The 27,300-nt window shown below is 39.9% G+C and overlaps 1 protein-coding gene across 4 annotated transcripts in view; it reads left to right on the top strand.

Annotated features, from left to right (window-relative positions):
• UGT3A1 (UDP glycosyltransferase family 3 member A1) overlaps positions 1-27,300 on the top strand; it is a 124,829-nt gene that overhangs the window by 84,995 nt on the left and 12,534 nt on the right. For all 4 annotated transcript variants that reach the window (XR_004429795.1, XM_033179357.1, XM_033179354.1 and 1 more), the window contains exon 3: positions 25,987-26,101. Coding sequence is in view for 3 of the 4 variants with exons in the window: in XM_033179357.1 (XP_033035248.1) it covers positions 25,987-26,101 (115 nt within the window). In the remaining variant the exon portion in view is untranslated. The remainder of the gene's footprint in view (positions 1-25,986; positions 26,102-27,300) is intronic.

The following is a 27,300-nucleotide window of genomic DNA, read 5'->3' as shown; positions in this document are numbered from 1 at the left end:
TGCTGAGGAGTGCTTTACTTCCAATTATGTGGTCAATTTTGGAATAAGTGTGATGTGGTGCTGAGAAGAATATATATTCTGTTGATTTGGAGTGGAGAGTTCTATAGATGTCTATTAGGTCTGCTTGGTGCAGAGATGAGTTCAATTCCTGGATATCCTTGTTAACTTTCTGTCTCGTTGATCTGTCTAATGTTGACAGTGGGGTGTTGAAGTCTCCCATTATTATTGTAAGGGAGTCTAAGTCTCTTTATAAGTCCCTAAGGACTTGCTTTATGAATCTGGGTGCTCCTGTATTGGGTGCATATATATATAGGATAGTTAGCTCTTCCTGTTGAATTGATCCCTTTACCATTATGTAATGGCCTTCTTTGTCTCTTTTGATCTTTGAGGGTTTAAAGTCTGTTTTATCAGAGACTAGGATTGCAACCCCTGCTTTTTTTTTGTTCTCCATTTGCTTGGTAGATCTTTCTCCATCCCTTTATTTTGAGCCTATGTATGTCCCTGCATGTGAGATGGGTCTCCTGAATACAGCAGACTGATGGGTCTTGACTCTTTATCCAGTGTGCCAGTCTGTGTCTTTTAATTGGAGCATTTAGTCCATTTACATTTAAGGTTAATATTGTTATGTGTGAACTTGATCCTGCCATTATGATATTAACTGGTTATTTTGCTCGTTAGTTGATGCAGTTTCTTCCTAGCCTCGATGGTCTTTACATTTTGGCATGTTTTTACAGTGGCTGGTACCAGTTGTTCCTTTCCATGTTTAGGGCTTCCTTCAGGGTCTCTTGTAAGGCAGGCCTGGTGGTGACAAAATCTCTAAGCATTTGCTTATCTGTAAAGGATTTTATTTCTCCTTCACTGATGAAACTTAGTTTGGCTGGATATGAAATTCTGGGTTGAAAATTCTTTTCTTTAAGAATGTTGAATATTGGCCCCCACTCTCTTCTGGCTTGTAGAGTTTCTGCCGAGAGGTCTGCTGTTAGTCTGATGGGCTTCCCTTTGTGTGACGCGACCTTTCTCTCTGGCTGCCCTTAAGATTTTTTCCTTCATTTCAACTTTGGTGAATCTGGCAATTATATGTCTTGGAGTTGCTCTTCTGGAGGAGTATCTTCGTGGTAATCTCTGTATTTCCTGAATTTGAATGTTGGCCTGCCCTACTAGGTTGGGGAAGTTCTCCTGGATGATATCCCGAAGAGTGTTTTCCAACTTGGTTCCATTTTCCCCCTCACTTTCAGGCACCCCAATCAGACGTAGATTTGGTCTTTTTACAGAATCCCATACTTCTTGCAGGCTTTGTTCATTTCTTTTTCTTCTTTTTTCTTTTGGTTTCTCTTCTCGCTTCATTTCATTCATTTGATCCTCAATCGCTGGTACTCTTTCTTCCAGTTGATCGAGTCGGTTACTGAAGCTTGTGGATTTTTCACGTATTTCTCGTGTCATGGTTTTCATCTCTGTCATTTCGTTTATGACCTTCTCTGCATTAACTATTCTAGCTATCAATTCTTCCACTCTTTTTTCAAGATTTTTAGTTTCTTTGCGCTGGGTACGTAATTCCTCCTTTAGCTCTGAGAAGTTTGATGGACTGAAGCCTTCTTCTCTCCTCTCGTCCAAGTCATTCTCCGTCCAGCTTTGATCCGTTGCTGGCGATGAGCTGCGCTCCTTTGCAGGGGGAGATGCACTCTTATTTTTTGAATTTCCAGCTTTTCTGCCCTGCTTTTTCCCCATCTTTGTGGTTTTATCTGCCTCTGGTCTTTGATGATGGTGACGTACTGATAGGGTTTTGGTGTAGGTGTCCTTCCTGTTTGATAGTTTTCCTTCTAACAATCAGGACCCTCAGCTGTAGGTCTGTTGGAGATTGCTTGAGGTCCACTCCAGACCCTGTTTGCCTGGGTATCAGCAGCAGAGGCTGCAGAAGATAGAATATTGCTGAACAGTGAGTGTACCTGTCTGATTCTTCCTTTGGAAGCTTCCTCTCAGGGGTGTACTCCACAGTGTGAGGTGTGGGGTGTCAGTCTGCCCCTAGTGGGGGATGTCTCCCAGTTAGGCTACTCAGGGGTCACGGACCCACTTGAGCAGGCAGTCTGTCCCTTCTCAGATCTCAACCTCCATGTTGGGAGATCCACTGCTCTCTTCTAAGCTGTCAGAGTCGTTTGCGTCTGCGGAGATTTCTGCTGCTTTTGTTGTTGCTGTTGTTGTTTAGCTGTGCCCTGTCCCCAGAGATGGAGTCTACAGAGACAGGCAGGCTTCCTTGAGCTGCTGTGAGCTCCACCCAGTTTGAGCTTCCCAGCGGCTTTGTTTACCTACTTAAGCCTCAGCAATGGCGAGCGCCCCTCCCCCAGCCTCGCTGCTGCCTTGTGGTTAGATCACAGACTGCTGTGCTAGCAATTAGGGAGGCTCCGTGGGCGTGGGACCCTCCCGGCCAGGTGTGGGATATAATCACCTGCTGTGCCCATTTGCTTAAAGCGCAGTATTTGGGTGGGAGTTACCTGATTTTCCAGGTGTTGTGTGTCTCAGTTCCCCTGGCTAGGAAAAGGGACTCCCTTCCCCCTTGTGCTTCCCAGGTGAGGCGATGCCTCACCCTGCTTCAGCTCTGGCTGGTCGAGCTGCAGTGGCTGACCGGCACCAATTGTCTGGCACTCCCTAGTGAGATGACCCCAGTACCTCAGTTGAAAATGCAGAAATCACCAGTCTTCTGTGTCGCTCGCGCTGGGAGTTGGAGACTGGAGCCGTTCCTATTCGGCCATCTTGCTCCGCCCCTCTTAAATCACACTTTCTTTATTGATTAGTTCACTGATGTGCACTTAGGTTGATTGCCTTATTTTGGTTGTTGTAAACAGTGCTGCAATATACCTGGGAATGCAGCTATCTCTTAGATATACTGACTTTTTTCTTTTGGATTGTCTATCCAGTAGTGGAATTGCTGCATCATATGGTAGTTCTGTCTTTAGTTTTTTGAAGATTCTTAGTGGAGTTTTCCATAGCAGATGTACTAATTTAAAGTGTATGAGGGTTCCCCTTTCTTGACTTTCTTGTCAGCATTCATTATTCCCTGTCTTTCAGATAAAAGGCATTTAACTGTGATGAGATGATATCACATTGTGATTTTGATTTGCATTTTTCTGATGATAAATAATGCTGAACATTTTCTTATATACCTGTTGGTTATTTTGAGAAATGTCTATTCCTATCTTTTCCCTATGTTTAACTAAATTATTTGCTATTAAGTTGTTTGAGCTGCTTATATATTCTGGTTATTAATCCATTGTGAAATGAATAGTTTGCAAATATTTTCTCCATTCTTTGATTTGTCTTTTCATTTTGTTGACTGTTTCCTTTGCTGTGCAGAAGCTTTTTGGCTCAATGTAATCCCATTTGTCTATTTTTGCTTTGGTTGCCTGTACTTTTGACATCTATCTAAAAAAGTCTTTGCTGAGACCAATATCTTGGAATAGTTCCTCAATGTCTTCTTCTAGTAGTTTCATAGTTTTAAATCTTAGAATTAAGTTTTAAATCCACTTTTGTATGGTGAGAGATAGTGGTTTGGTTTTATTGTTTGTATCTGTCCAGTTTTACAGTTTCTCCAGCATCATTTATTGTAAAGACTGTCCTTTCCTCATTGTATGTTCTTGGTATCTTGTTGAAGATAAGGTCGCTATACATGTGTGGGTTTTTATCTGGGCTCTTCTGTTCCATTGGTCTATGTGTTTGTTTTCATGCCAGGATCATGCTGATTTTGTTACTATATGTTTGCAGTATATTTTGAAGTCATGTAGTTTGATGCCTTTGGCTTTAATCTTTTTGCTGAGGATTGCTTTGGTTACTTAGGATCTTTTGTGGTTCCATATACATTTTATAATTTTTTTCTATTTCTGTGAATAATGTCATTGATATTTTGATAATATTTGCATTGAATTTGTAAGTTTGCTTTGGATAGTTTTGGCATTTTAACAACATTTATTCATCTAGTCCATGAACAAGGAATAGCTTTCAATTTCTTGTGTCCTCTTCAATTTCTTTTGGTGGAGTTTTACAGTTTTCCATATACATCTTTTACATCTTTTGTTAAATTGATTTCTAGGTATTTTATATTTTTTTGTAGCTATTATAAATGGAATTTCTTTATTGCTGTCTTTTTCAGGTTGTTTGCTGTTGACACATGGAAATGCTACTGATTTTTGTATGTTGATTTTTTTATCCTGCAACTTTACTGAATTTGCTTATGAATTCTAATAGTTTTTTGCTGGGGTCTCTAGGTTTTTTAAGTATAAAATCATGTTTTCTGTGAACAAGGCTAATTTGACTACTTCCTTTCCAATTTGGATGTCTTTATTTATTTCTCTTGCCTAACTTCTCTGTCCAGAACTTCCACTATGATGTTGAATAAAAGTAATGGAAGTGGGCATCCTTGTCTTATTTCAGATCTTAGCTATTTTCAATTTTTTGCTATTTGATATGATGTTAGTTGTGGTATCTCATATATAGCCTTTATGATTTTGAGGTATGTTCCTTCTATACCTAGTTTGTTGAGGGCTTTTTTTTTTTTTAAATCATAAAAAGGTGTTGGATTTTGCTGAATGCTTTTATGTATCTATTGAAATGATCATACGGTTTTTGTTCTTGGTTCTGTTAATGTGATGTATCATGTTTGTTGATTTGCATATGTTGAACTACCCTTGCATCCCTGGGATGAATCTCACTTGATCATGGTGAATGATCTTTTTAATGTGTTGTCAAATTTGATTTGCTAGTATTTTATTGAGGATTTTGCATCTATCTTCATCTGTTATATTGGCCTATAGTGTTTTCTTTTTCTTATTATGTCCCAGTCTGAGTTTGGTATCAGAGTATGGCTCGTCCTATAGAATGAGTTTGAAAATAGTCCCTGATCTTTAATTGTTTTGAAGTCTTTGAGTAGAATTGGAATTAGTTATTTGGATGTTTGATAGAATTCATCAGTGAATTCATCAGGTCCTGGACTTTTCTTTAATGAGAGACTCTTTATTATGGCTTTGATCTCATTCTTCATCATAAGTTTGTTGAGGTTTTCTATTTCTTCATAGCTCAGTCTTGGTAGGTTTTATGTGCCTTGGAATTTATCCTTTTCTTCTAGGTTTTCCAATTTGTTGGCATATTGTTGTTTGTAATAATATAGAGACTTTTAATGATTCTTTGTATTTCTGTGGTCTCCGTTGTTATATCTTTTTTTCTGTTTCTGATTTTATTTTTTTGATCTTCTTTTTATTTTTTAGTCTGGTGTATTAGCCTGTTTTCACACTGCTGTAAAGAATTACTTGAGACTGGGTAATTTATGAAGAAAAGAGGTGCAATTGACTCACAGTTCCACAGGATGTATAGGAAGTGTGGCTGGGAGGCCTCAGGAAACTTACAATTGTGGCAGAAGGTGAAAGGAAAGCAAGCACATCTTACCATGGTGGAGCAGGAGAGAGAGAAAGCAAGGGAGGAAGTTCCACACACTTTCAAACATCCAAATCTCATGAGAACTCAGTCACTGTCACGAGAACAGCAAGGAGAAATCTGTACACATGATCCAATCACCTCCCACCAGGCCTCTTCTCCTACACCTAGGATCACAATTTGAGGTGGGGTTGGGTGGGGACACAAAGCGAAGCTGTATCATTCCACCCCTGGCCTATTCCAAATCTCATGTCCTTCTTATAATTCAAAACAAAACCATGCCTTTTCAACAGTCCCTCAAAATCTTATCCCATTCCAGCCTTAATTCAAAAGTCCAAGTCCAAAGTTTCATCTGAAGCAAGACAAGTCCCTTCTGCCTGTGAGCCTTTTAAATCTAAAACAAGTCAGTTACTTCCAAGATACCATGAGAGTGTAGTCATTGGGTAAATACTCCCATTCCAAATGGGAGAAATTGTCCTCAACAAAGGGAGTATAGGCCCCATGCAAGTCTGAAACCCAGCAAGGAAGCCATTAAATCTTAAAGTGCCAAAATAATTTCCTTTGATTCCATATCTCATATCCAGGGCATGCTGATGCAAAGGATGGCCTTCCAAGACCTTGGGCAGCTCTGCCCCTGTGGCTCTGCAAGGTATAGCCCATATGACTGCTTTAGTGATCTGGTGTTGAGTGCCTGAAGCTTTTCCAGGAGGATGGTGCAAGCTGTTGGTGGTTCTACCATTCTGGGGTCTGGAGGACAGCTCCACTAGGTAATGCCTCAGTGGGGACTTTGTTTGAGGGCTTCAACCCCACATTTCTCCTCTGCACTGCCCTGGTAGATATTCTCCATGAGTGCTCCACCCCTGCAGCAGACATGAAGGCATTTTCATATGTCCTCTGAAAACTAAATGGAGGCTTCCAAATCCCAGCTCTTGCCTTCTGCACACCTGCAGGCCTAAATCCACATGGAAACCACCAAATCTTGGTGCTTGCACCCTCTGAAGCAATGACCTTAGCTGTACCTGGGCCTCTTTTAGCCATGACTGGAGCTGGAGCAGCTGGGGGTGCCATGTCCCAAGGCTGAACAGAGCAGTGGGGTCCTGGGCCTAGCCCACAAAACCATTTTCCCCTCCTAGCCCTCTGGGCCTGTGATTGTAGGGGCTGCCATGAAGGTCTCTGACATGCCTTAGAGATATTTTCCCCATTGTCTTGGTTATTAACATTTGGCTCCTCTTTACTTATACAAGCTTCTGCAGGTAGCTGCTTGAATTTCTCCCCAGAAAATGGGTTTTTCTTTTCTACCACATGGTCAGACTGCAAATTTTTCAAAAGTTTATACTCTATTTCCCTTTGAAATATAAGTTCTCTTTGCTTATGCAAATGAACATGGGCTTTTAGAAGCAGCCAGACCATGTCTTGAATGCTTTGCTGCTTAGAAATTTCTTCAGCCAGATACCCTAATTATCTCTCTCAAGTTCAAAGTTTCACAAATCTCTAGAGCAAGGTCACAATGCCACCAGTTTCTTTGCTAAAGCATAGCAAGAGTGACCTTTGCTTCATTTCCCAGTAAGTTCCTCATTTCCATCTGAGATCACCTCAGCCTGGACTTCATTGTCCATATCACTGTCAGCATTTTGGTCAAAATCATTCAACAAATCTCCAGAAAGTTCCAAACTTTTCCACATCTTCCTATCTCCTTCTGAGCCCTCCAAACTGTTCCAACCTCTGCCTGTTACCCAGTTCCAAAGTCGCTTCCACTTTTTTAGGTATCTTTATAGCAATGCCTCACTTCTCTGGTACCAATTATCTGTATTAGTCTATTTCCACACTGCTATGAAGAACTACCTGAGACTGGGTAATTTATGAAGAAAAGAGGTATAATTGACTCACAATTCCACAGGCTGTACAGGCAGCATGGCTGGGAGGCCTCAGGGAACTTACTATTACATACAGCAGAAGGCAAACGGGAAGCAAGAATGTCTTACCATGGTAGAGCAGGAGAGGAAAACGAGCAAAGGAGGAAGTGCTGTACACACTTTCAAACAACAATATATTGTGAGAACTCACTCACTATCATGAGAACAACCAGAGGGAAATCTGCCCCCATGATCCAATCATCTCTCACCAGGTCCCTCTTCCAATACTAAGGATCACAACTGGAGATAAGATTTGGATGGGAACACAGCCACACCATATCATCTGGCTAAAGATTTGTTGATTTTGTTTATTCTTTTAAAAAGTCAACTTTTTGTTTCATCGATTTTCTGTCTTTGTTTTAGTCTCAACTTCATTTATTTTTGCTCTTGTTTTTACTTTTTTCTTTCTACTAATTTTGTTTTTTTTTTGTTCTTGTTTTTAGAGTTCCTTGAAGTGTATCATTAGATTGTTTATATGAAGCCTTTTGAACTTTTTAGTATAGGCATTTATTACTATCAAATTAACTCCAGTGTTTCTTTGTTGACTTTCTGTCTAGATAATCTGTCCGTTACTGAAAGTGGGATGTTGAAGTTCCCTACTATTATAGTATTGCACTCTATCTCTCTCTTTAGATCTATTTATGTTTGCTTTGTATACTTGGGAGCTCTGGTATGAAGTGCACAGATATGTAAAATTGTTATATCTTTTTGCTGAACTGACCCTTTAATCATTCTATAGAGACCTTCTTTGTCTCTTTTTACAGTCTTTTATTTGTATTCTTTTTTTTTTTTTTTGACAGAGTCTTGCTCTGTCAGCCAGGCTGGAGTGCAATGGCACAATCTTAGCTCACTGCAACCTCTGTCTCCCGGCCTCAAGCTATTCTTCTGCCTCAGCCTCTCAAGTAGCTGAGATTACAGACATGTGCCACCATACCCAGCTAATTTTTGTATTTTTGGTAGAAACGAGGTTTCTCCATGTTGGCCAGGCTGGTCTCGTACTCCTGACCTCAGGTAATCTGCCTGCCTCTGCCTCCCAAAGTGCTGGGATTACTGGCGTGAGCCACTACGCCTGGCTGTATTCTATCTAATCTGATATGTTGATATGTTGATATGTTGATAGTATTCCTGCTCGTTTTTGGTTTCCAGTTGCATGGCATATCTTTTCCCACCCCTTCACTTTTACTCTGCTGTGTCTTTATGGGTATAGTGGTTTTTTAAAATGTAGCATATAGTTGAGTCTTGTTTCTTTCTCCATTCAACTATATGCCTTTTAATTGGATAATTGAGTCCATTTACATTCAGTGCTTTTTTTTCTGATATGTAATTACTTTTTGTTGCTTGTTTTCTGGTTGTTTTGTAACTCCTTTCTTTCTTTCTTCCTTTCTGTCTTCATTTGTGGGTAAGTTGTTTCCTCTGGCAGCATGTTTAATTCATTGCTTTTTAGTTTTAATGAATCCTATTATAAATTTTTGTATTGTGGTTGCCATGAGGCTTCTAATATATCTTATAGACATAACAAATTATTTTAAATAAATGACAACTTAGGTCACAAAGAACAGAATACAAACAACAATCAAAAGGAGAAAAATGACCTCTGCACTTTAACTTCATCCCTCCCTCATTTTGACTTTATGCTATCTCAGTGTGTATACTTTTGTATTGCCTATCTATTAATAGGTTGCTGTGGCTATTATTTTGTTTTCAATAGATTTGTCTTTTGGGCTTCATACTAGAGTAATGAGTGAGTTTCACACCACAATTACATTATAGAGTATTCTGGGTGCGTCCATGCACTTAATTTTACCAGTGGATTTTATACCTTCAAATATTTTATTTTTGCATGTTAGTGTTTTTTTTCCCCAGATTAGAGAGCTCTCTTTAGCCTTTCTTATAAGACAGATCTGGTAATCTAGTAGTTATGAATTCTCGTAGCTTTTATTTGGGAGATACTCTGTCTCTCGTATTGGAAGGATAGCTTTACTGGATACAATATTCTTAGGTAACAGGTGTTCTTCTTTCAGCACTTTGAAAATGTCATTTTACTCTCTCTGGCATGTATGGTTTCCATTGGGAAGTCTATTTTCAGATGAATTATACCTCTTTTTTATGTTACTTGGCACTTTTCTCTTGGTGCTTTTAGGATCCACTCTTTGTCCTTGATCTTTGAGAATTTTACCTTGGGGTAGTTGTATGTGGGTCTGTTTGGTGTTCCCTGACCTTCCTTTTCCTGGATATTTATCACCTTTTCGAGTTTTGGAAAGTTTTCTGTTACTATTTATTTGAAGATTTCTATCCCTTGCTCTTGTCCAACTCCCTCTTGAACACCAATACTTTTTAGATTTGGTCTTTTGAGGTAATTTTATATACCTTGTAAGTAATCTTTGTTCCATTTCATCCTTTTTTTTCTGTCTTTTCTCCTCTGACTTTATATTTTCAAATAGGCTGTTTTTGCACTTACTGATTCTTTCCTCTACTTGATCCATCTTGCTGTTGAACATCTCTAATGAATTATTCAGTTCAGCAAGTGTGTTTCTCAGTGCCAATATTTGTTTGATTTTTTCCTATTATTTCATTTAAAACATTTTTTAGAGATAGGTCTTGCTCTGTCACCCAGGCTGGAGTACAGTGGTGCTGCAATCATAGCTCATTGCAGCCCTGAACTGAGTTCAAGAGATCCTCTGCCTTAGCTTCCTGAGTAGCTGGGATTATAGGCCTGTGCCAACTAATTTATTTTTTGATTTTTTTTTTTTTTTTTGAGATGGAGTCTCACTCTGTTGCCCAAGCTAGAGTGCAGTGGTGCAATCTCGGCTCACTGCAACCTCCACCTCCCAGGTTCAAGCAATTCCCCTGCCTCAGCCTCCCGAGTAGCTGGGACTACAGGCACACGCCACCACGTCCGGCTAAATTTTTTTGTATTTTTAGTAGAGACGGGGTTTCACCATGTTGGCCAGACTCGTCTTGAACTCCTGACCTCAGGATATCCACCCACCTTGGCCTCCCACAGTGCTGGGATTACAGGCATGAGCCTCCGTGCCCAGCTGATTTCTTTTTTTTTTTAAAGATGGGGTCTCTCTATGTTGCCCAGGCTGGTCTTGAACTCCTGGCCTCAAGCAATCCTCCCACCTCAGCTTCTGAGTAGCTGATGTTATATGCGTGAGCCACTGTGACTGGACTAATTCAGTTTTTTAAATTAAATTTCTCTGATAAGTTTCTGAATTACTTTTCTGTGTTATCTTGGAGATTGACGAATTTCTTTAAAACTACTCTTTTGAATTCTTGGTCAGAGAGTTTACATATTGCCATCTTATTAGGGTCAGTCACTGATTTCTTGTGTCTGTCTGGGGAGGTCATGATTCTCCATTTCATGTTGTTTCTTGTGGATATAGGTCTATGTCTTTACATTGAAGGATTAGTTATTTTTTCCAGTTGTCTTTGTCTGCCTCGTCTTGGTTTCAATTGGATATGTTTGGTTAGAGATTCTTTGCACTTTGCCTGTTGATTTTTTTTTTTCTTGCTTTTTATTTTCCACTAGGCTGCTGCCTCCTTTTCAGCTCTAGATGGCACCTTAATCCCAGGTTTGCCTTGGTTCTAGCACAGTCAGAGTGCCACTCATCCTGAATCAAGAAAGTCCCAAAAAGGATATATTGGTAGTGTAGGAAGGCTGGTTAGGGATTTGTGTCGAGACCTGTGGAACGGACTTTTTACAGCATGGTGTTACTGAACATCCACTCTGATTTGGCATCTCCTTTGACTGAGTTACAGAGCAGAGTATCCAGAGTTGGGAATGGTAGTCCTGCCTCCTCCCTTTGTTTCTGGGCTCCCTTTGTCTCTGTCCTCAAGGCTATTTCTCCTTTCAGACACTCTCATGCTTCTTATGGGTTGAGGCAGGGACAGGTCTTCTATCAGAGGACCCAAGATGGTGGGAAAGTTGGTTGTCCACCTCGACTTCACTTTTTTCAGTGTAAAAGTGAGAGACAGGGGAAAATTTTTGACATGCTTGGTGATGGGCAGATATGGGGGAGCGGCATCGTAGATATGGAATTTCAGTTATCTTAATGCCTACTTGGAGTTTTTTCACTCCTCTGTGGCCCTTGGAACTATCTCCTTCTCATATTTGAATTCTGGGATATTGCAGGTGATAATCTCAGCACTGTATATTTATTTTTGGTTTTCTGTAATTGGGGAGAGAAGCTAGCTTGATTCTATGACACTATTTTGGAACCAGAAGGCCTCTTTTTCTTTCTTTCTTTAAGACAGTTTTCTGTGCCTCACCATCTACCTGGTATATTTTTCTCCAAGTGACAGATCCTCATTGTTTTTGGGTGACTGCCCAAGTTACATCAGTGATCTTCATGGGCTGACTCCAAACACTCAGGGCAGTGATTTTCTTCTCCTCACCAGAAAATTCTCATCCTGACCAGCAGGTCAGTTTTGACTTTTTTAGTAACTAGGTAGGAGAGCAGATCAATAGCTAATATGAGGAAATCCATAATTGCAATTCAGGTTTCTAATTTGGCCACTGGGCTTTTCTCTTTCTCTATAAGTGGTGTTTACTGATGCCTTGAGGTGTGAAATGTACAGCATCTTTATCATAAAAGGTAAAGTAAATTTCATATTGTTAAGATTTATGGAACTTAATAAAGTAAAATTGCCTTCCTTCTGAATATCAGAACCCATGGATAGATAATGACAGGAGTTAGATAATGATCAAAATGCCATACTTTTTCCAACTGCTTGGAAAACTTATCTTTAGATCTTTACTAAATATTAAACGTTGAATCCAAGATGAGTAGGGGTTTGGAGAGAGGCCTTGTATGATGTCTGGGTATTATTCTACCTGATTATTTCTGGTAGTCATTCCTGTCCTTGGTAGTGTTCTGACATATATGTACTGAACTGTTCTCTGGAAGATCCCAACTTGACTTTTCTCTCTGCAGCTCTCTCCCCTCTGGTATTGTTTTGTGAATTCTGTCTGTCTTGTTTTCTCTGAAATCTGAATCCAGTGTCCTCCATTCAGGGAGAAGCCCTGGAGCTCTATTATGAAAATGTTCTCCAGCTGGTAATAAATGTTCTGCACTGACTGGTGTCCAGTGTTTAGAAACAATTTTTTTTTTTTAATAAATTGTATCTTCTTTATTTTTAGTTGTTTAAAGTAGGAAGGTAAATCTGCTCTATTACTTCCTCATGGCCACAGATTGAAATTCCTTTTCTTCATTTTTAAAACATTTTACAGAACCAATATTGACCTATAAATAATAAACTGCATATATATAAAGTATACACTTAGAAGCTGGGTGCAGTGTGATATGTTTTGACTGTGTCCCCACCAGAATCTCATCTTAAATTCCCATGTGTTGTGGAAGAAACCTGGTGGGAAGTAATTAAATCATGAGGGCAGGTCTTTCCTGTGCTATTCTTGTGATAGTGAATAAGTCACATGAGATCTGATGGTCTTAAGAAAGGGGAGTTTCCCTGCACAAGCTCTCTCTCTCTCTCTTGCCTTTTGTGATGTAAGACATGCCTTCTGCCTTCTGCCATCATTCCCCAGCTATATGGAACTGTGAGTCCATTAAATATATTTTTCTTTATAAATTACCCAGTCTCAGGTATGTCTTTATCAGCAGCATGAAAACAAAATAATACAGTAAATTGGTACTGGTAGAGTGGGGTGCTGCTGTAAAGACACCCAAAAAAGTGGAAGCGACTTTGGAACTGGGTAACAGGCAGAGATTGGAACAGTTTGGAGGGCTCAGAAGGAGACAGGAAGATGTGGAAAAGTTTGGAACTTCCTAGAGACTTGTTGAATTTTTTTGACAAAAATAATGATAGTGATATGGACAATGAAGTCCAGGCTGAGGTAGTTTCAAATAGAGATGGGGAACTTATGAGGATCTTGCTATGTTTTGGCAAAGTGGTGGGGGCATTTTGGGAGATTTGTGGAACTTTGAACTTCAGGGAGATGATTTAGGGTATCTGGTGGAAGAAATTTCTAAGCAGCAAAGCATTCAAGATGTGACTTGGGTGATTTTTAAAAGCATTCAGTTTTGTAAGGGAAGTGGAGTATAAAAGTTCAAAAAATTTGTGGCCTGACAATGTGATAGAAAATAAAATCCCATTTTCTGAGGAGAAATTCAAGCTGCTGCAGAAATTGCATAAGTAAGGAGAAGCCGAGTGTTAATCCCAAGACAGTGGGGAAAATGTCTCTAGGGCATGTCAGAGGTCTTCACAGCAGCCCCTCCCATCGCAGGCCCAGAGGCCTAGGGGGAAAAAATGGTTTTGTGGACCAGGCCTAGAGTCCCAGTGCCATCTGGACTCTTGGTGCCCTGCATCCCAGTTGCACCAGCCATGACTAAAAGGGGCCAAGGTATAGCTCAAGCCATGGCTTCAGAGGCTGGAAGATCCAAGCCTTGGCAGCCTCCATGTAGCATTGAGCCTGCAGGTCACAGAAGTCAAAAATTGAGGTTTGGGAACCTCTGCCTAGATTTCAGAGGATGTATGGAAATGCCTGTATTTCCAGGCAGAAGTTTGCTGTAGGGGCAGGGATCTCATGGAGAACCTCTGCTAAGTCAGTGTGGAAGGAAATGTGGGTTGGAACCCTCACTCAGAGTCCCTACTAGGGGCACCACCTAGTGAAGCTATGAGAAGAGGGCCACTGTCCCCCAGACCCCAGAATGATAGATTCACCAATAGCTTGCACTGTGTGCCTGGAAAAACCACAGACACTCAACAGCTGCCCATGAAACCAACTGGGATAGAGTCTATACCTTGCAAAGCCACAGGGATGCAGCTGCCCAAGACCATGAGAATCTACCTCTTGCATCAGCATGACCTGGATGTGAGGCATGGATTCAAAGGAGATCATTTTGGAGCTTTAAGATTTGATTGCCCTGCTGGATTTTGGATCTGCATGAGACCTGTAGCCCCTTTGTTTTGGCCAATTTCTTCCATTTGGAAAGGCTGTATTTACCCAATGCCTCTACCCCCATTGTATCTAGGAAGTAACTAACTTGCTTTTGATTTTACAAGCTTGTAGGCAGAAGGGACTTGCCTTGTCTCAGATGAGACATTGGACTGTGGACTTCTGAGTTAATGCTGAAATGAGTTAAGACTTTGCGGGCCTATTGGGAAGGCATGATTGGTTTTGAAATGTGAGGACATGAGATTTGGGAGGGGCCAGTGGCAGAATGATATGGGCTGGCTGTGTCCCCACCTAAATCTCATCTTGAACTTTCACATGTTGTGGGAGGGACCTGGTGGGAAGTAATTGAATCATGGGGCAGTTCTTTCCCATGCTGTTCTTGTGATAGTGAATAAGTCTCATGAGATCTGATGGTTTTATAAAAACTTGTGTGTTTCCCTACACAAACTCTCTCTCTCTCTTGCCTGTTGTGATATAAGATGTGCCTTTCACCTTCTGCCATGATTCTGAGGCCTCTCCAGCCATGTGGAACTGTGAGTCCATTAAATCTATTTTTCTTTTCTTTTTTGCAAATTGCCCAGTCTTGGGTATGTCTTTATCAGCACCATGAAAATGGACTAATAAAGAGTGGTTCATACTTGTAATCCCAGCACTTTGAGAGGCCAAGGTGGGTGGATCACTTGAGGTCAGGAGTTCAAGTCCAGCCTGGCCAATATAGTGAAACCCCATCTGTACTAAAAATACAAAAATTAGCCAGGCCTGGAGGTGTGCACCTGTAATCCCAGCTACTCAAGAGGCAGAGGCAGGAGAACTTCTTGGATCCAGGAGGTGGAGGTTGCAGTGAGCCAAATCACACCACTGCACTACAGCCTGGGTAACAAAGTGAGACTCTGTCCAAAATAGAAAAAAAGTAAAAATGAAAACATATATACAATTTGATGTTTGAATGTGTATATGCTTGTGAATCCATCAACATAATTAGGATATGAATATTTCCATCATTCCAAGAAAATTTCTCTTGTCCCTTTATAATCCCCACTATGTGTCATCCCACCTTCCAGCTCCCATTGCTAGTTAGTCACTAACATATCACTATGTGTTAGTTTGTATCTTTTAAATTTTATGTAAATGGGATTATAAGGTATGTATTCTTTTATTTTTCCTTGTTTTAATTAATATTATTGTATTAGTCCATTTCACATTGCTATAACATGTCTATCGCCTGAGGCAGCATAATTTATGAAGAAAAGAGGTTTATTTGACTCACAGTTCTGCAGGCTGTACAAGCATGGCACCAGTATCTGCTCAGCTTATGGTGAGGCCTCAGAAAGTTTACAATCATAGCAGAAGACAAAGGGGGAGCCGGCTAGTCACATGATGAGAGAGGGAGCTAGAAAGAGTGGGTGGAGGTACTAAGCTCTTTTGAATAACCAGCTCTTGTGTGAATTCACTACCATGGTGACAGCACCAAGCCATCCATGAGGTATCTGATCCCAAGACTCAAACACCTCTCACTAGGCCCACCTCCATCTTTTCAATGAGATTTGGAGGGGGCAAACATCCCAAGAATATAAATTATTATTTATAGATTCATTCATATTGTGTTTATGAGTTATTTATTCATTTTTATTGCTTACTAGTGTTCTATTGTATCCATTACTAAAATGTGTTTATTTAGTTTTCTGTTGATAGACACTTGGGTTATTTTCAGTTTGGGAATATTACAAATAAACCTGCTATGACCATTTTGTGTACAAGTATGTTATAACTTACTTTCTCTTTCTTTCTTCCTTTCTTTCTTTCTTTTTTCTTTCTTTCTTTCTTTCTTTCTTTCTTTCTTTCTTTTTCTTTCTTTCTTTCTCTTTCTTTCTTCCTTTCTTTCTTTCTTTCTTTCTCTTTCTTTTTCCTTCCTTCCTCCCTCCCTCCCTCCCTTCCTTCCTTCCTTCCTTCCTCCTTCTCTCTCCTTCCTTCCTTCCTTCCTGCCCTCCTGCCTTCCTGCCTTCCCTCTCTCCCTCCCTCCCTCCTTCCTTCCTTCCTTCTTCCTTCCTTCCTTCTTCCTCCTTCCTTCCTTCCTTCCTGCCCTCCTGCCTTCCTGCCTTCCCTCTCTCCCTCCCTCCCTCTCTTCCTTCCTTCTTTTTTCTTTCATTATTTTTTTGAGGCAAGCTCTTGTTCTGTTGCCCAGGCTAGAGTGCACTGGCACAATCATGGCTCACTGCAGCCTCAAACTTGGGCTAAAGCAATCCTCATACCTCAGCCTCTTGAGTAGCTGGAACTACAGATGTGCACCTCCAATCCCAGCTAATTTATTTTTTGTAGAGTCGGTATCTCACTATGTTGCCCAGGCTAATCTCAAACTTCTGGCCTCAGGTGATCCTCCCACCTTGGCCTTTCAAAGTGTTGGGATTACAGACATAAGCTACTATGCCTGACCTACATTCCTTTCTCTGGGTTAGCAACTAAAAGCACAGTGGCTGAATCGTACTGTTTAACTTTTTAAAAAATGGATATACTTTTCCCAAAGTGGCTGTACCATTTTAAATTCTTACCAGAAGAGAAAGTAGGGAATGAACCATTAGTTATCCTTCTTAAATCGGGTTGTTGCAGTTTTTCACTAATTTTAATCACAGGGCATATTAATACTTAGAGATGCCCTAAGAGATCTTTTGTAATGCAAACTTACCCTTTTTCTACCTCCAATGTGTAGGAGCAACACAATTTCAACTTGATAATCAGGATAACCAATTTCAATCAGTATAGTAACTTCTTTCTTTGCCATTTGATTCAGAAGCATGGGGAACCAAAAATGGCTGGATTGCATTCTTACTTTTCTGTTTAATAGAATTATTTTTGTGTCTCTTGGCGGAAACATTCCTTCATTTGGAACTAAAATCCCTAGTCTGAAAGAGCGTAAGGCTGCAGGAACAGGAAGCAAAAACATTGATAGTGGATCACTAGGGGAAATAGTGAGTGGTGATGCTGCCATTTCTACCCCTTGATACCTGAACCCATGAATCCTGGCTATAGGAGAAGCAACATCATATATTACATGTGATTAAGCACATATATAGTCTCCTGGAGAACACTACCCCAGGCTTGTAATGTATTTCCACCACCTGTAGCTGTAACTTTGTCTTTTAAAAATCCTTCACTGCTTCATTAAGTCAGCCACTTTAGGATGGTGGGGAACATGGTAAGACGATAAATTCCATAATTATGCACTCATGCTGCAGTTCATTTGCAGTGAAGTGAGTTTCTTTGTCAGAGTCAATGCTGTGTAGAATTCCACATCAGTAGATAAAGCATTTTGTAAGTGCATGGATGGTAGCTTTGGCGGAAGCACTGCATGAAGGGAAAGCAAGTCAAATCCAGAGTAAGTGGCTTTTTGAGTAAGAATAAAGTTCTGTCTCTTTCATAATGGAATTGGTCCAGTGTAATCAATCTGCTACTCAGATAGCTGATGGGGTTACCCTGAAAAATGATGACAATCAGGCAATCAATGCTGTTCTCTGTCGCTGGCTGACTGGGTACTCTGCAGTGGCAGTATCCAGGTCAACTTGGTGAGTGGAAGTCCAGTTTGATATGCCCATACATAAACTCCATCCCTGCTACCATGGCCACTATGTTTATGAAACCATTAGGCAAATGACAGGGTTGGCTGAGGAAGGAACCTAGATGTTACCCACAGAACAGGCCAACTTCTCCACTTGATTCTTAAAGTTCTTGTCTGCTGAGGTCACCCTTAAGTGAGCATTTACGTAGGACACAAATATATTTATGTTTTGCCCATTCAGTTAGGTCTTACAACATACCTCTTCCCCAGAACTTTTTGCCACCAATTTTTAAGTTATGTTCCTTGCAGGTCCATGATAATCTAGCCGAACCATTGGCCACAGACAATGCAATGGACAAGTGTGATTTGTTGTGGGAGAGAAATGTTAATAAGTTTCATGCAGACTAAATGATATCACAGGGCTGGAACATTGATTTACCTTTGAGGTTAGAGAGTGAGGGTGTATTACTGGCCTTGTTAGATAAAAGCAAACTGCCTTTGATGGCCTTGACAAACGGGTGTCAAGACAAATTTGCCAGATCAATAGTTGCATATCAGGTATCAGGGATTGTGCTAATTTGCTCAAGCAATGAAACTATTATCTGGAAGAGCAGCTGCAATTAGAGTTTCCTATGTGGTTATGTTTATGACATCTATCATTCTCCAAGATCCATTTGTTTTCTGCACAAGTCAAAAATGCAAGTTGAATAGGGATGTAATGGGAATCACCACCCTTGTAATCTTTAAGTCCATAATGGTGCCATTAGTCTTTGAAATCTCTGTAGAGTGCAATATTGCTTTGGTTTTCTGTTTTTCCAGATACAGGTCATTTTAGTGACTTCCACCTGGACTTTCCAACCATGATAGTTTACACTCCACACTTCAGGGGAGCAGCATGATTATTCTGCCACTGCTGAGTATATCTATTCCAATTACACATTTCAAATCTGGGGAAATAATCACAATCAGTTTGGGAAATCAAACCCTTGGAATTAGGGTCTGATTTCAAGATCTAATGTTCAGTAGTCTCTTGAAAAATATAATTATTTTATTTCCCCAATGCATAGCCACACTGGTAAAAAGCTGTACGTTCCTTTGGAGAAGGCTGGAGAGAGAGTAACGGTATATATTTCTGGTAGTGTAGTGGGGTCTTTTCCCAAGGGACCTTGCCTCCTCTTTGTTCCAGGGCTTTTGTGTCTATAAATTGTCTGAGATCTGTGTTTTTGAACTGAAGTTATACTTTTGTTTAATCTATTTAGGACTCCTTTGCTTGTACCAGTCAAGTAACAATTTTGTCCACTTCTCATTTTCTTATCTTTTAGGGACGCCATGATGAAGTAGCTAATGCTCTAGGTCTCCATGAATCAGATTATTCTAATTATTGCTTTGACTCTACTATTCCTCATGCTAACCATGCGTACCTTGATTTTGGTGCTTAAGTGCTACCACTTGACCCCAGCCACCCCAAGATGCAATTAACTTCATTATATTTAGGGATCCCACTTCAATGGCATCATAATTTCTGACCATGAAGAAGAACAAACATAGAGCTCTCTAGTGGTGCTGGGGCGCCCCTTGCAAACTCACACTCATGGTGAAAAAAAATGTGTCCTCTTGTTCTGTTTCCTTCCTGCACTGGGTTAGCAGGCCTTACATCTTCATTTCCCTAAGCTGTTTGATACTTTTCAGGGTACCAAGGCAGATCTGGCATTTTATTTTTATTTAGTGTAGGCCACCCTTTCATCCATGTTTAATTTAATTAACCAAACAGATCCCCTTTTAACCTATTGAGCTACAATGATGAATCAAGAATCTCTGTCTAGTGCCTCATATCAATAAATTCAATCTACTCAAACTTTACATGCCTTTCACCATTACCTCACATACTCTCCTACACATGTACCCTAGATTTTTGTCATGCGTATTGTTCTTTTGGTGTATAGTGAAACTTCTTATGGGTAACCTTTGACACTTCTTTGAGCTTGAGTCTATTTTTGAATCTAAAAGTAAAGAGGGATGCTAAAACAGTATGTTTCAGCAAAATAACTGAAAGAGACTGTACAGTTTCTCATGCAAATGAGATTAACTTCTCCAGATGGGTGTAGGAAAGTTGCTTCTACTGATAAAGAAGATTCAACAGAAGTAAGGGGTTCAATAGCCCCAGATTCATAGGATCTGCCCATATGTCCCCATCTCAGTTTTTAGGATCTCATTTCCCAATCATTGCCTGAACTTCAACAGAAAATACCTTGCAAGGTGGGGAATTAAATTTCATTGTAATTCAGTCTCAGGAGGAGACTGGGTTTGATTTTCAGAAACATTCAACCCAGTAGCTGTAGGAGATTTTTTTTTTTAGGGCAGACAAAGAAGCTTTCAGGTCATTAATGTGGAGATGGAGCTTGGAATTTAAAGCCTTGACCTCATTCTTTTCTTTCTGTGCTTTCTCTATCAAATTAGGAGAAACCAGCTATCCTCATTATACTCATGAGTTTGATTTAAATATCCCAGAACATTGCCTTTTAGAAACATTTGCTTAGGAGTATCCAATGATGATATTTTGCCACATATCTATTGCCACCTAATGCCACAGGATGAGTGCCCTCTTTAACACTTAAAAGAGTTATTGACTTCAAACATAATCAATGTTTGAATCACTTGGTTCTTATAATAGAGAACCAATCCTAGGAAACCAGAATCTTAGGAAATCAGAAAAACAGTATCAATTGGACACACACACACACACACACACACACACACACACACACGGACACGTATTTCAAGAACTTGGTTTACATAATTTGAGGTGTTAGCAAGTCCAAAATCTATAGGTCAGGTAGGCAGGCTGGAAAGTCTCAAGCAAGATCTGATGTTGCAGTCTTGAAGCAGAATTTATTTTTCCTCTGGGAAACCTCAGGGTTTTTTGTTTGTTTGTTTTTAAAACCTCTCAACTGATTGGTTAAGACCCACTACATTATTGAGGATAATCTATCTTACTTAAAGTCAACTGATTGTAGATAATAAGCATGCTATATAATATTTTCATATCAACACCTAGATTAGTGTTTGATTAAATAACCATGTACTCTATCCTAGCCAAGCTTACAAATAAAACTAACCATCAGAGAAGAAAATTTGGAGTGCTCTGTTTTATGGCTTCCTTCTCTACTTGTGAAAAAATCTTTGAACTACAGCTCTGGACTTGAGTGTGGTGCTCTTCTTTCTGAGTCACATCTCTACTTTGGTATCTGAGTGCTATGTGAAGGAGTGGGCAGTAGGCATAGGTCTCCTTGCTTTCCTCCCCCAGCAGGAAACCTCACACTTACAAGGTGGGTCATGGTTAAGTGGCACCCCAGTATTCGCAACACTGCTGTGCCCAAGGTAGAGCTCATGCTTCACAAGTGGGGGCTGGTTGGTAGAAGGGAGCCCCCACCTCCTGGACACATTTGGCCAGAACTTAGCTGCAGCAACAGGTAGAAGAGGGCAGGATGAGAAATGTTTACATCCTGCCCCTCCCAGAAAAATAACTCTCTGGCTGAGAGCTGGGGTAGGGGCAAGAGGGAGGGAGCCTGCATTCTTGGCTGCAGTTTGGGAGTTGGTGGGAGCAGTCGAGGAAGTCAGCATCTCAGAGTTAGTTGAGTAAAGGGAGACAGTGGGTGTTCATTCAAATACCACAGACCCTAGGCTCAATTTTCAGTGAATTTTTGTAGATTTTCTTGAATAAATATTTCTTCTTTTTCTGTATGCCCTAGAACAATGTCCAGCATTTGTGTGTGTGTGTGTGTGTGTGTGTGGTTTTCACCAGTTTTGGTATGAACAGTGTCTGAAGAGTTACTCATGCTATTATGCTGGGAATGGAATGCTGGTAATGATGGAGCATTGTTAAACTTACCAAGCAGTTCTTCTCAGGAATGTAACGGAAGCACCACGCCTTCTACTTTGTGTGTGGCAATGGCACATCCCTTTTTGTGAGTTCCTTTGTATATATAATATGTCTTGAATAAGTACACCCTGTGTATGTCTTGAATGATTGTGCTTGATGAATCTCCTCCAAGGAGGACATCCTCATTGTAATGTCATAACTGCTCCTGGATATGGTTGGATATGGTGATGGTCTTCCTGGCAGTGATTGTGGGCCAGGATATTAAGGTTCCCCACCGTGAGCCAGTTACAGGTGATTTATGGCCTTTTAAAGATAAAGATAAAGGGAAACTGACTGAGATCCTATTGAAATAGGCCTTGAATGGAGCATATTGCAAATCTATGGTTGCGAAGTATTAGTTAGTATTCAAATGTAGTAAGCAATTTTTAATAACCATGGGTATGAGGTTCTAAATGTGATGGATCCTGGCATTAAGGCAATAGTAAAATGTTGTGAGGCATCATTAATTCTTGCTAGATTTAAAAATAGTCCAACGTGGGCTTTTAAAGGGAGAAAGAATGGAGACAATCAACCCTTTTCTAAATAGATCTTTCATAATGGAATTTAATCCTTAAAGGCCCTGTTTTAATCTATTTTGGGCAGTGTTAATAATTTTAATATGTTGAAGCAGATCCACAGCATCCCTTTTTGTTAAGCCAATTCTAAGTTCCAAAGAAATAATTTTATGTTAGTTTTTTAATTGTTAGATAGGAGTAGCCATGCCCAGAATGGAATGGAATATTTTAGGAAATGAGTCTTAAGACTATGGAGTACTGATATGATTTGGCTGTGTCCCCACTCAAATCTTATCTTGAATTCCCATGTGTTGTGGGATGGACCTGGTGGGAGGTAACTGAATCATGGAGACAGTTCCTGTACTGTTCTTATGATGGGGAGTAAGTCTCATGAGATTTGATGGCTTTTTTCTTTTTCTTTCTTTTTTTTTTTTGAGATGGAGTCTCACTCTGTCACCAGGTTGGAGTGCAGTGGCGCTATCTCAGATCACTGCAACCTCTGCCTCTCAGGTTCAAGTGATTCTCCTGCCTCAGCCTCCCAAGTAGCTGGGACTACAGGTGTGTGCCACCATGCCTGGCTAATTTTTTTGTATTTTTAGTAGAGGCAGGGTTTCACCATATTAGCCAGGATGGTCTTGATCTCCTGACCTCATGATCCACCTGCCTCAGCCTCCCAAAGTGCTGGGATTACAGGCATGAGCCACCACACCCAGCTGAGATATGATGGTTTTATAAGGGAGAGTTTCCCTGCACAAGTTCTCTCTCTTTGCCTGCTGCTACCCATGTAAGACATGACTTGCTCCTCCTTGCCTTCTGCCATGATTGTGAGGTCTCCTTAGTGTGTGGAACTGTAAGTCTATTAAATCCTTTTTCCTGTATAAATTACCTGGTTTCAAGTAGGTCTATTGGGAGAACCCACTCCCGATGTTTAACATGGGTTATTTTCTATTTCTCAAGTGTCTCGGCTGGGTTGAGAAATAAAGGGAAAGAGCACAAGAGAGAGAAATTTAAAGCTGGGTGTCCGGGGGAGACATCACATGTTGGCAGGATCCGTGATGTTCCCCGAGCCGTAAAACCAGCAAGATTTTATTAGCGATTTTCAAAAGGGGAGGGAGTGCATGAATAGGGTGTGGGTCACAGAGATCACATACTTCACAGGCAAATGGAGGCAGGGCGAGATAACAGGACCACTGGATGAGGTAAAATTAAAATTGCTAATGAAGTTTTGGGCACACATTGTCTTTGATAACCTCTTATCAGGAAACAGGGTTTGAGAGCAGATAACCTGTCTGACTAAAATTTATTAGATGCGAATTTTTGTCCACCTGATAAGCCTGGGAGCACTATAGGAGACCGGGGCTTACTTCATCCCATCGGCTTCGACCATAAAAGACGGGATGCCTTAAAAAGGGGCCTTCTATAGGCCTACCTTCAGGGCGTATTCTCTTTCTCAGGGGTGTTCCTTGCTGAGAAAAAGAATTAAGTGATATTTCTCCTATTTGCTTATGAAAGAGGAGGAATATAGCTCTGTTTCCGTCCAGCTCACTGGCGGCCAGTTCAAAGTTACCTCTCTTGTTCCCTAAACATCGCTGTTATCCTGTTCTTTTTTAAACATGCCCAGATTTCATATTCAAACACACACGCTCTACAAACAATTTGTGCAGTTGACACAATCACAGGGTCCTGAGGCGACATTCATCCTCCTCAGTTTACAAAGAAGATGACGGGATTAAGAGATTAAAGTAAAGACAGGCATAAGAAATCAGAAGGATATTCACTTGGGAAGTGATAAGTGTCGATGAAATCTTCAAAATTTATGTTCAGAGATTACAGTAAAGCCAGGTGTAAGAAATTATAAAAGTATTAATTTGGGGAACTAATAAATGTCCATGAAATCTTCACAATTTATGTTCTTCTGCCGTGGCTTCAGCCGGTCCCTCCGTTCGGGGTCCCTGACTTCCCGCAACATAGGTCTTTATCAGTAGCATGAAAACAGACTAATACAGGTATTTGGTACCAATGCTTAAGATGGGGCGTATATATTTGCCCTCTATATTATATTGGATAACTCCTTAAAAGTACAGAAGTGATATTACTTAAATTTATGAAATATTCTGATATACCCGTAACTTTTGCCCCATTGTTGATTAAGGTTATTATGGTTTGCATGGGTGTATTTGATCTGGTGTTAATCTAGAACTTATAATGTAGAGAGAAAACAGCTAATCAGTGTCCTTTATTTTTTCTGTAAAAATAAATGTTAGATTTCCAAAAGGTTAAGTTGTAGACCTTTGTTTTAGTTTTTGTTCTTGCATCCCACCTGTTCCCCTCCTCACCCCTTCTGGCTAACCTAATTCTCTCTTTCTCTCTCTTTTTGGTTGTTCTCAGGTGTACTTTTGTGGTGGTGGGTGGGTGTCCTTTCTAACATGCTCATCTTTGTAAGTTTCTTTCTGAGAGAGTTCCAGTGAGTATCAGCAAGGTTAGAGACCTTCTTTCTGGTAATTTTGAGAGACCCAAGGCTTAAATCGGGTTTGAAAGAACTCTTTGGCTGTACAGTGTTGTCATGGGTGCTTTTCCTGATAACTCTGTTCATCTGGAGCATTTTTAGCTACAGAGATATAATCAGCAATAGAAGCAAATACATTTTCTGAGGTCCCAGTGGACCATCTATTTTTAGGATTGTGGATGTGACCATGCCATGCAATGACTGCCATTCTTCACACCATTTGGTGGGATCATATATTGCACTGATGTCAGTCTTAACCCTGAGTGCTCTTTACAATGATGTGTGTGTGGGAGGTAATATCTGATTGGGACACATAACCAGTGCTCATAGGGTAAGAGTTATTCAACTGATCTAGTGTCAGCCACAGCTCATGCTGTAATTGAGAAACGCAATTCCATCTGAGTCATAGAGATAGCTTTGGTTTGAGACACATGACCCAGGGCTACTAAAAAGAGGGTCCCAATTTGTCATTCCTGTCTCACAATGCAAATTATTGAAACTTCTGATTGAAACTTGAATTGAGATGAGGATTTTCCCACTTTGGCCTGGCTTGCTTGGTTTGAAGTTCTCATTAGTAACAAGGGAGAATGAGTTGAAGTTTTCTTCTTAGTTTGCCCAGATGAGGCACAGAAAGTGAAGTAGGAGCTGGGGCTGGAAAGGAGTCAGCAGTCAAACTCCAAGAATGGAGTCAGACTTCTTATTACACAAGGGTGATGGGGGAGGGGTGGGACTGGTAAGTATAGTGAAGGGAACTACCATTTTTTAATTTTGCCCTTTAGAACTTTTTGACTTAATGAAAACCTATTTGTAGGTACCATTTTAAATAATGAAAATGAATTTTTCTGAAAGAGAAAAGAGTATGGGCTCTGAAATCAATCTGACCTATATTTAAAAACAAGCCCTATAGCTCATTATGTGTGCAAAGGAGACAAATTTCCTCACACTGTGTTACTCTCTATTGTTTCATCTATAAGTGTAATAGCTGTTCCTTTAAATGAAAACTTTAAGTGGAAACTTTTATAACTTTAAATTGAATAAAAGTGCCTGGATAATGATAAAGTCTCAACATTATCAGGTTGTGCAATAGAATGAATGAAAAAGAAAAACAAAACCAAATCAACATAAAACTTTACAAGTAAGCATTTCCATAAATGTAAAATTAATAGAATAAAACTTTAATATCATCATGCTAATGTTAATCTATGTTGTATGATATATTTGCCTTTTTAACCAATTTGTGTTTTCTTAGATATTAAAGAGGAAGAAAAATCATACCAAGTTATCAGGTGGTTTTTACCTGAAGATTATCAAAAAAGAATGACAAAGCATTTCAATAGCTACATAGAAACAGCATTGGATGGCAGGTAACTTCTTTTTATTCTATGAAGCAAAGAGTCACTATTTTAATAATACAAATGAATAGAGAGATGCATGATATTTGGAGTGAGTTTTAGAGAAATGGATGGGTGGGTGATGGATAGATGGAGGAATAGATGATATGTGAGTGGATGAATGGATAGATGGATGAATGGTTGGATAAATGAGGGGATGGAGAAATAGAGGACAGGTGGGTGGTTGGGTGGATAGAGTAGACAAGGTTTGCATTCCCAATAATTGAGTCTATATTGTTCTTCTTCTACCATAAAGGTTCTATAGAAAGCAGGAGATTGCTCCTCTAAGCCTTCCTTACAACACTTCACGTATAATCTTTGTATGCATTCTCCCCAATAAAGAAGCTAGGATCTTCAACTCTTTTGTTTGTCAAGAAAAAAGAAACACCTATTCTCACTTATTTTCCCTCCTTTGTCCTCTCATAAATTCACCAGTGGAGAAAACTCTTATGAACATTGATTTTTCACACCTTGAACCTTCACCTTTTAAACTCCTTAAAGATAATCAAATACCTGGATCGTACACAATGAGAGATGAGCCTGAGACTTTTTGCCCTCACCTGGAACACAAGGAATCTCCTTCATCTGCCATATAAAAGAGGAGAAACACAAATCCATGCCATTCTTAGTTAATTATAGTGGCTTCATCCTCTTTGCTTTCCTTGAAAATTCTACTCAGTAGTCAATGTGGTGCTCAAATCTAATTATTCCATAAAGCTTGCTTCCTCACTCAGACTGGAAGACCACATGCTCTCCTCCATAGATCTGGTATATAGCACTCATTTGATACTTAGTCTATGACATCTTATGTTGTTATATATTTTTAAAGTATATGTCTTGTCTCTTTTCTTCCAGCTCGATTTCTTTGAAGACAGGTTCCAGATACATATTAAATATTGTCTAAGTTACTGGGATCAGTGCCTTCTTGTGATTTTTTTCAGTTTATTTACTTGAAATATGATTAATGTAATACTTTTGAGAAGTTTATTTATACTGTATACATTGAATTTATCCACAATATTTAAAAATCATTCTTTATGTAAAATCTTTTAAAAAATGAAATAGTGGATAATTTCAGAGAATCATCATTGTTGTAATTTAAAGTTGATTCTTAAGAACAGGCAGAGATCTGCATATCACTCATGAGTTCTAAACCTGCAGGCCTTCTTTAT

The sequence above is a fragment of the Trachypithecus francoisi genome, unplaced genomic scaffold (genome assembly GCF_009764315.1).
Source record: "Trachypithecus francoisi isolate TF-2019V2 unplaced genomic scaffold, Tfra_2.0 Lachesis_group2, whole genome shotgun sequence".
Lineage (NCBI taxonomy): Eukaryota > Metazoa > Chordata > Mammalia > Primates > Cercopithecidae > Trachypithecus > Trachypithecus francoisi.
This window is presented reverse-complemented; position numbering and strand designations above follow the sequence as displayed.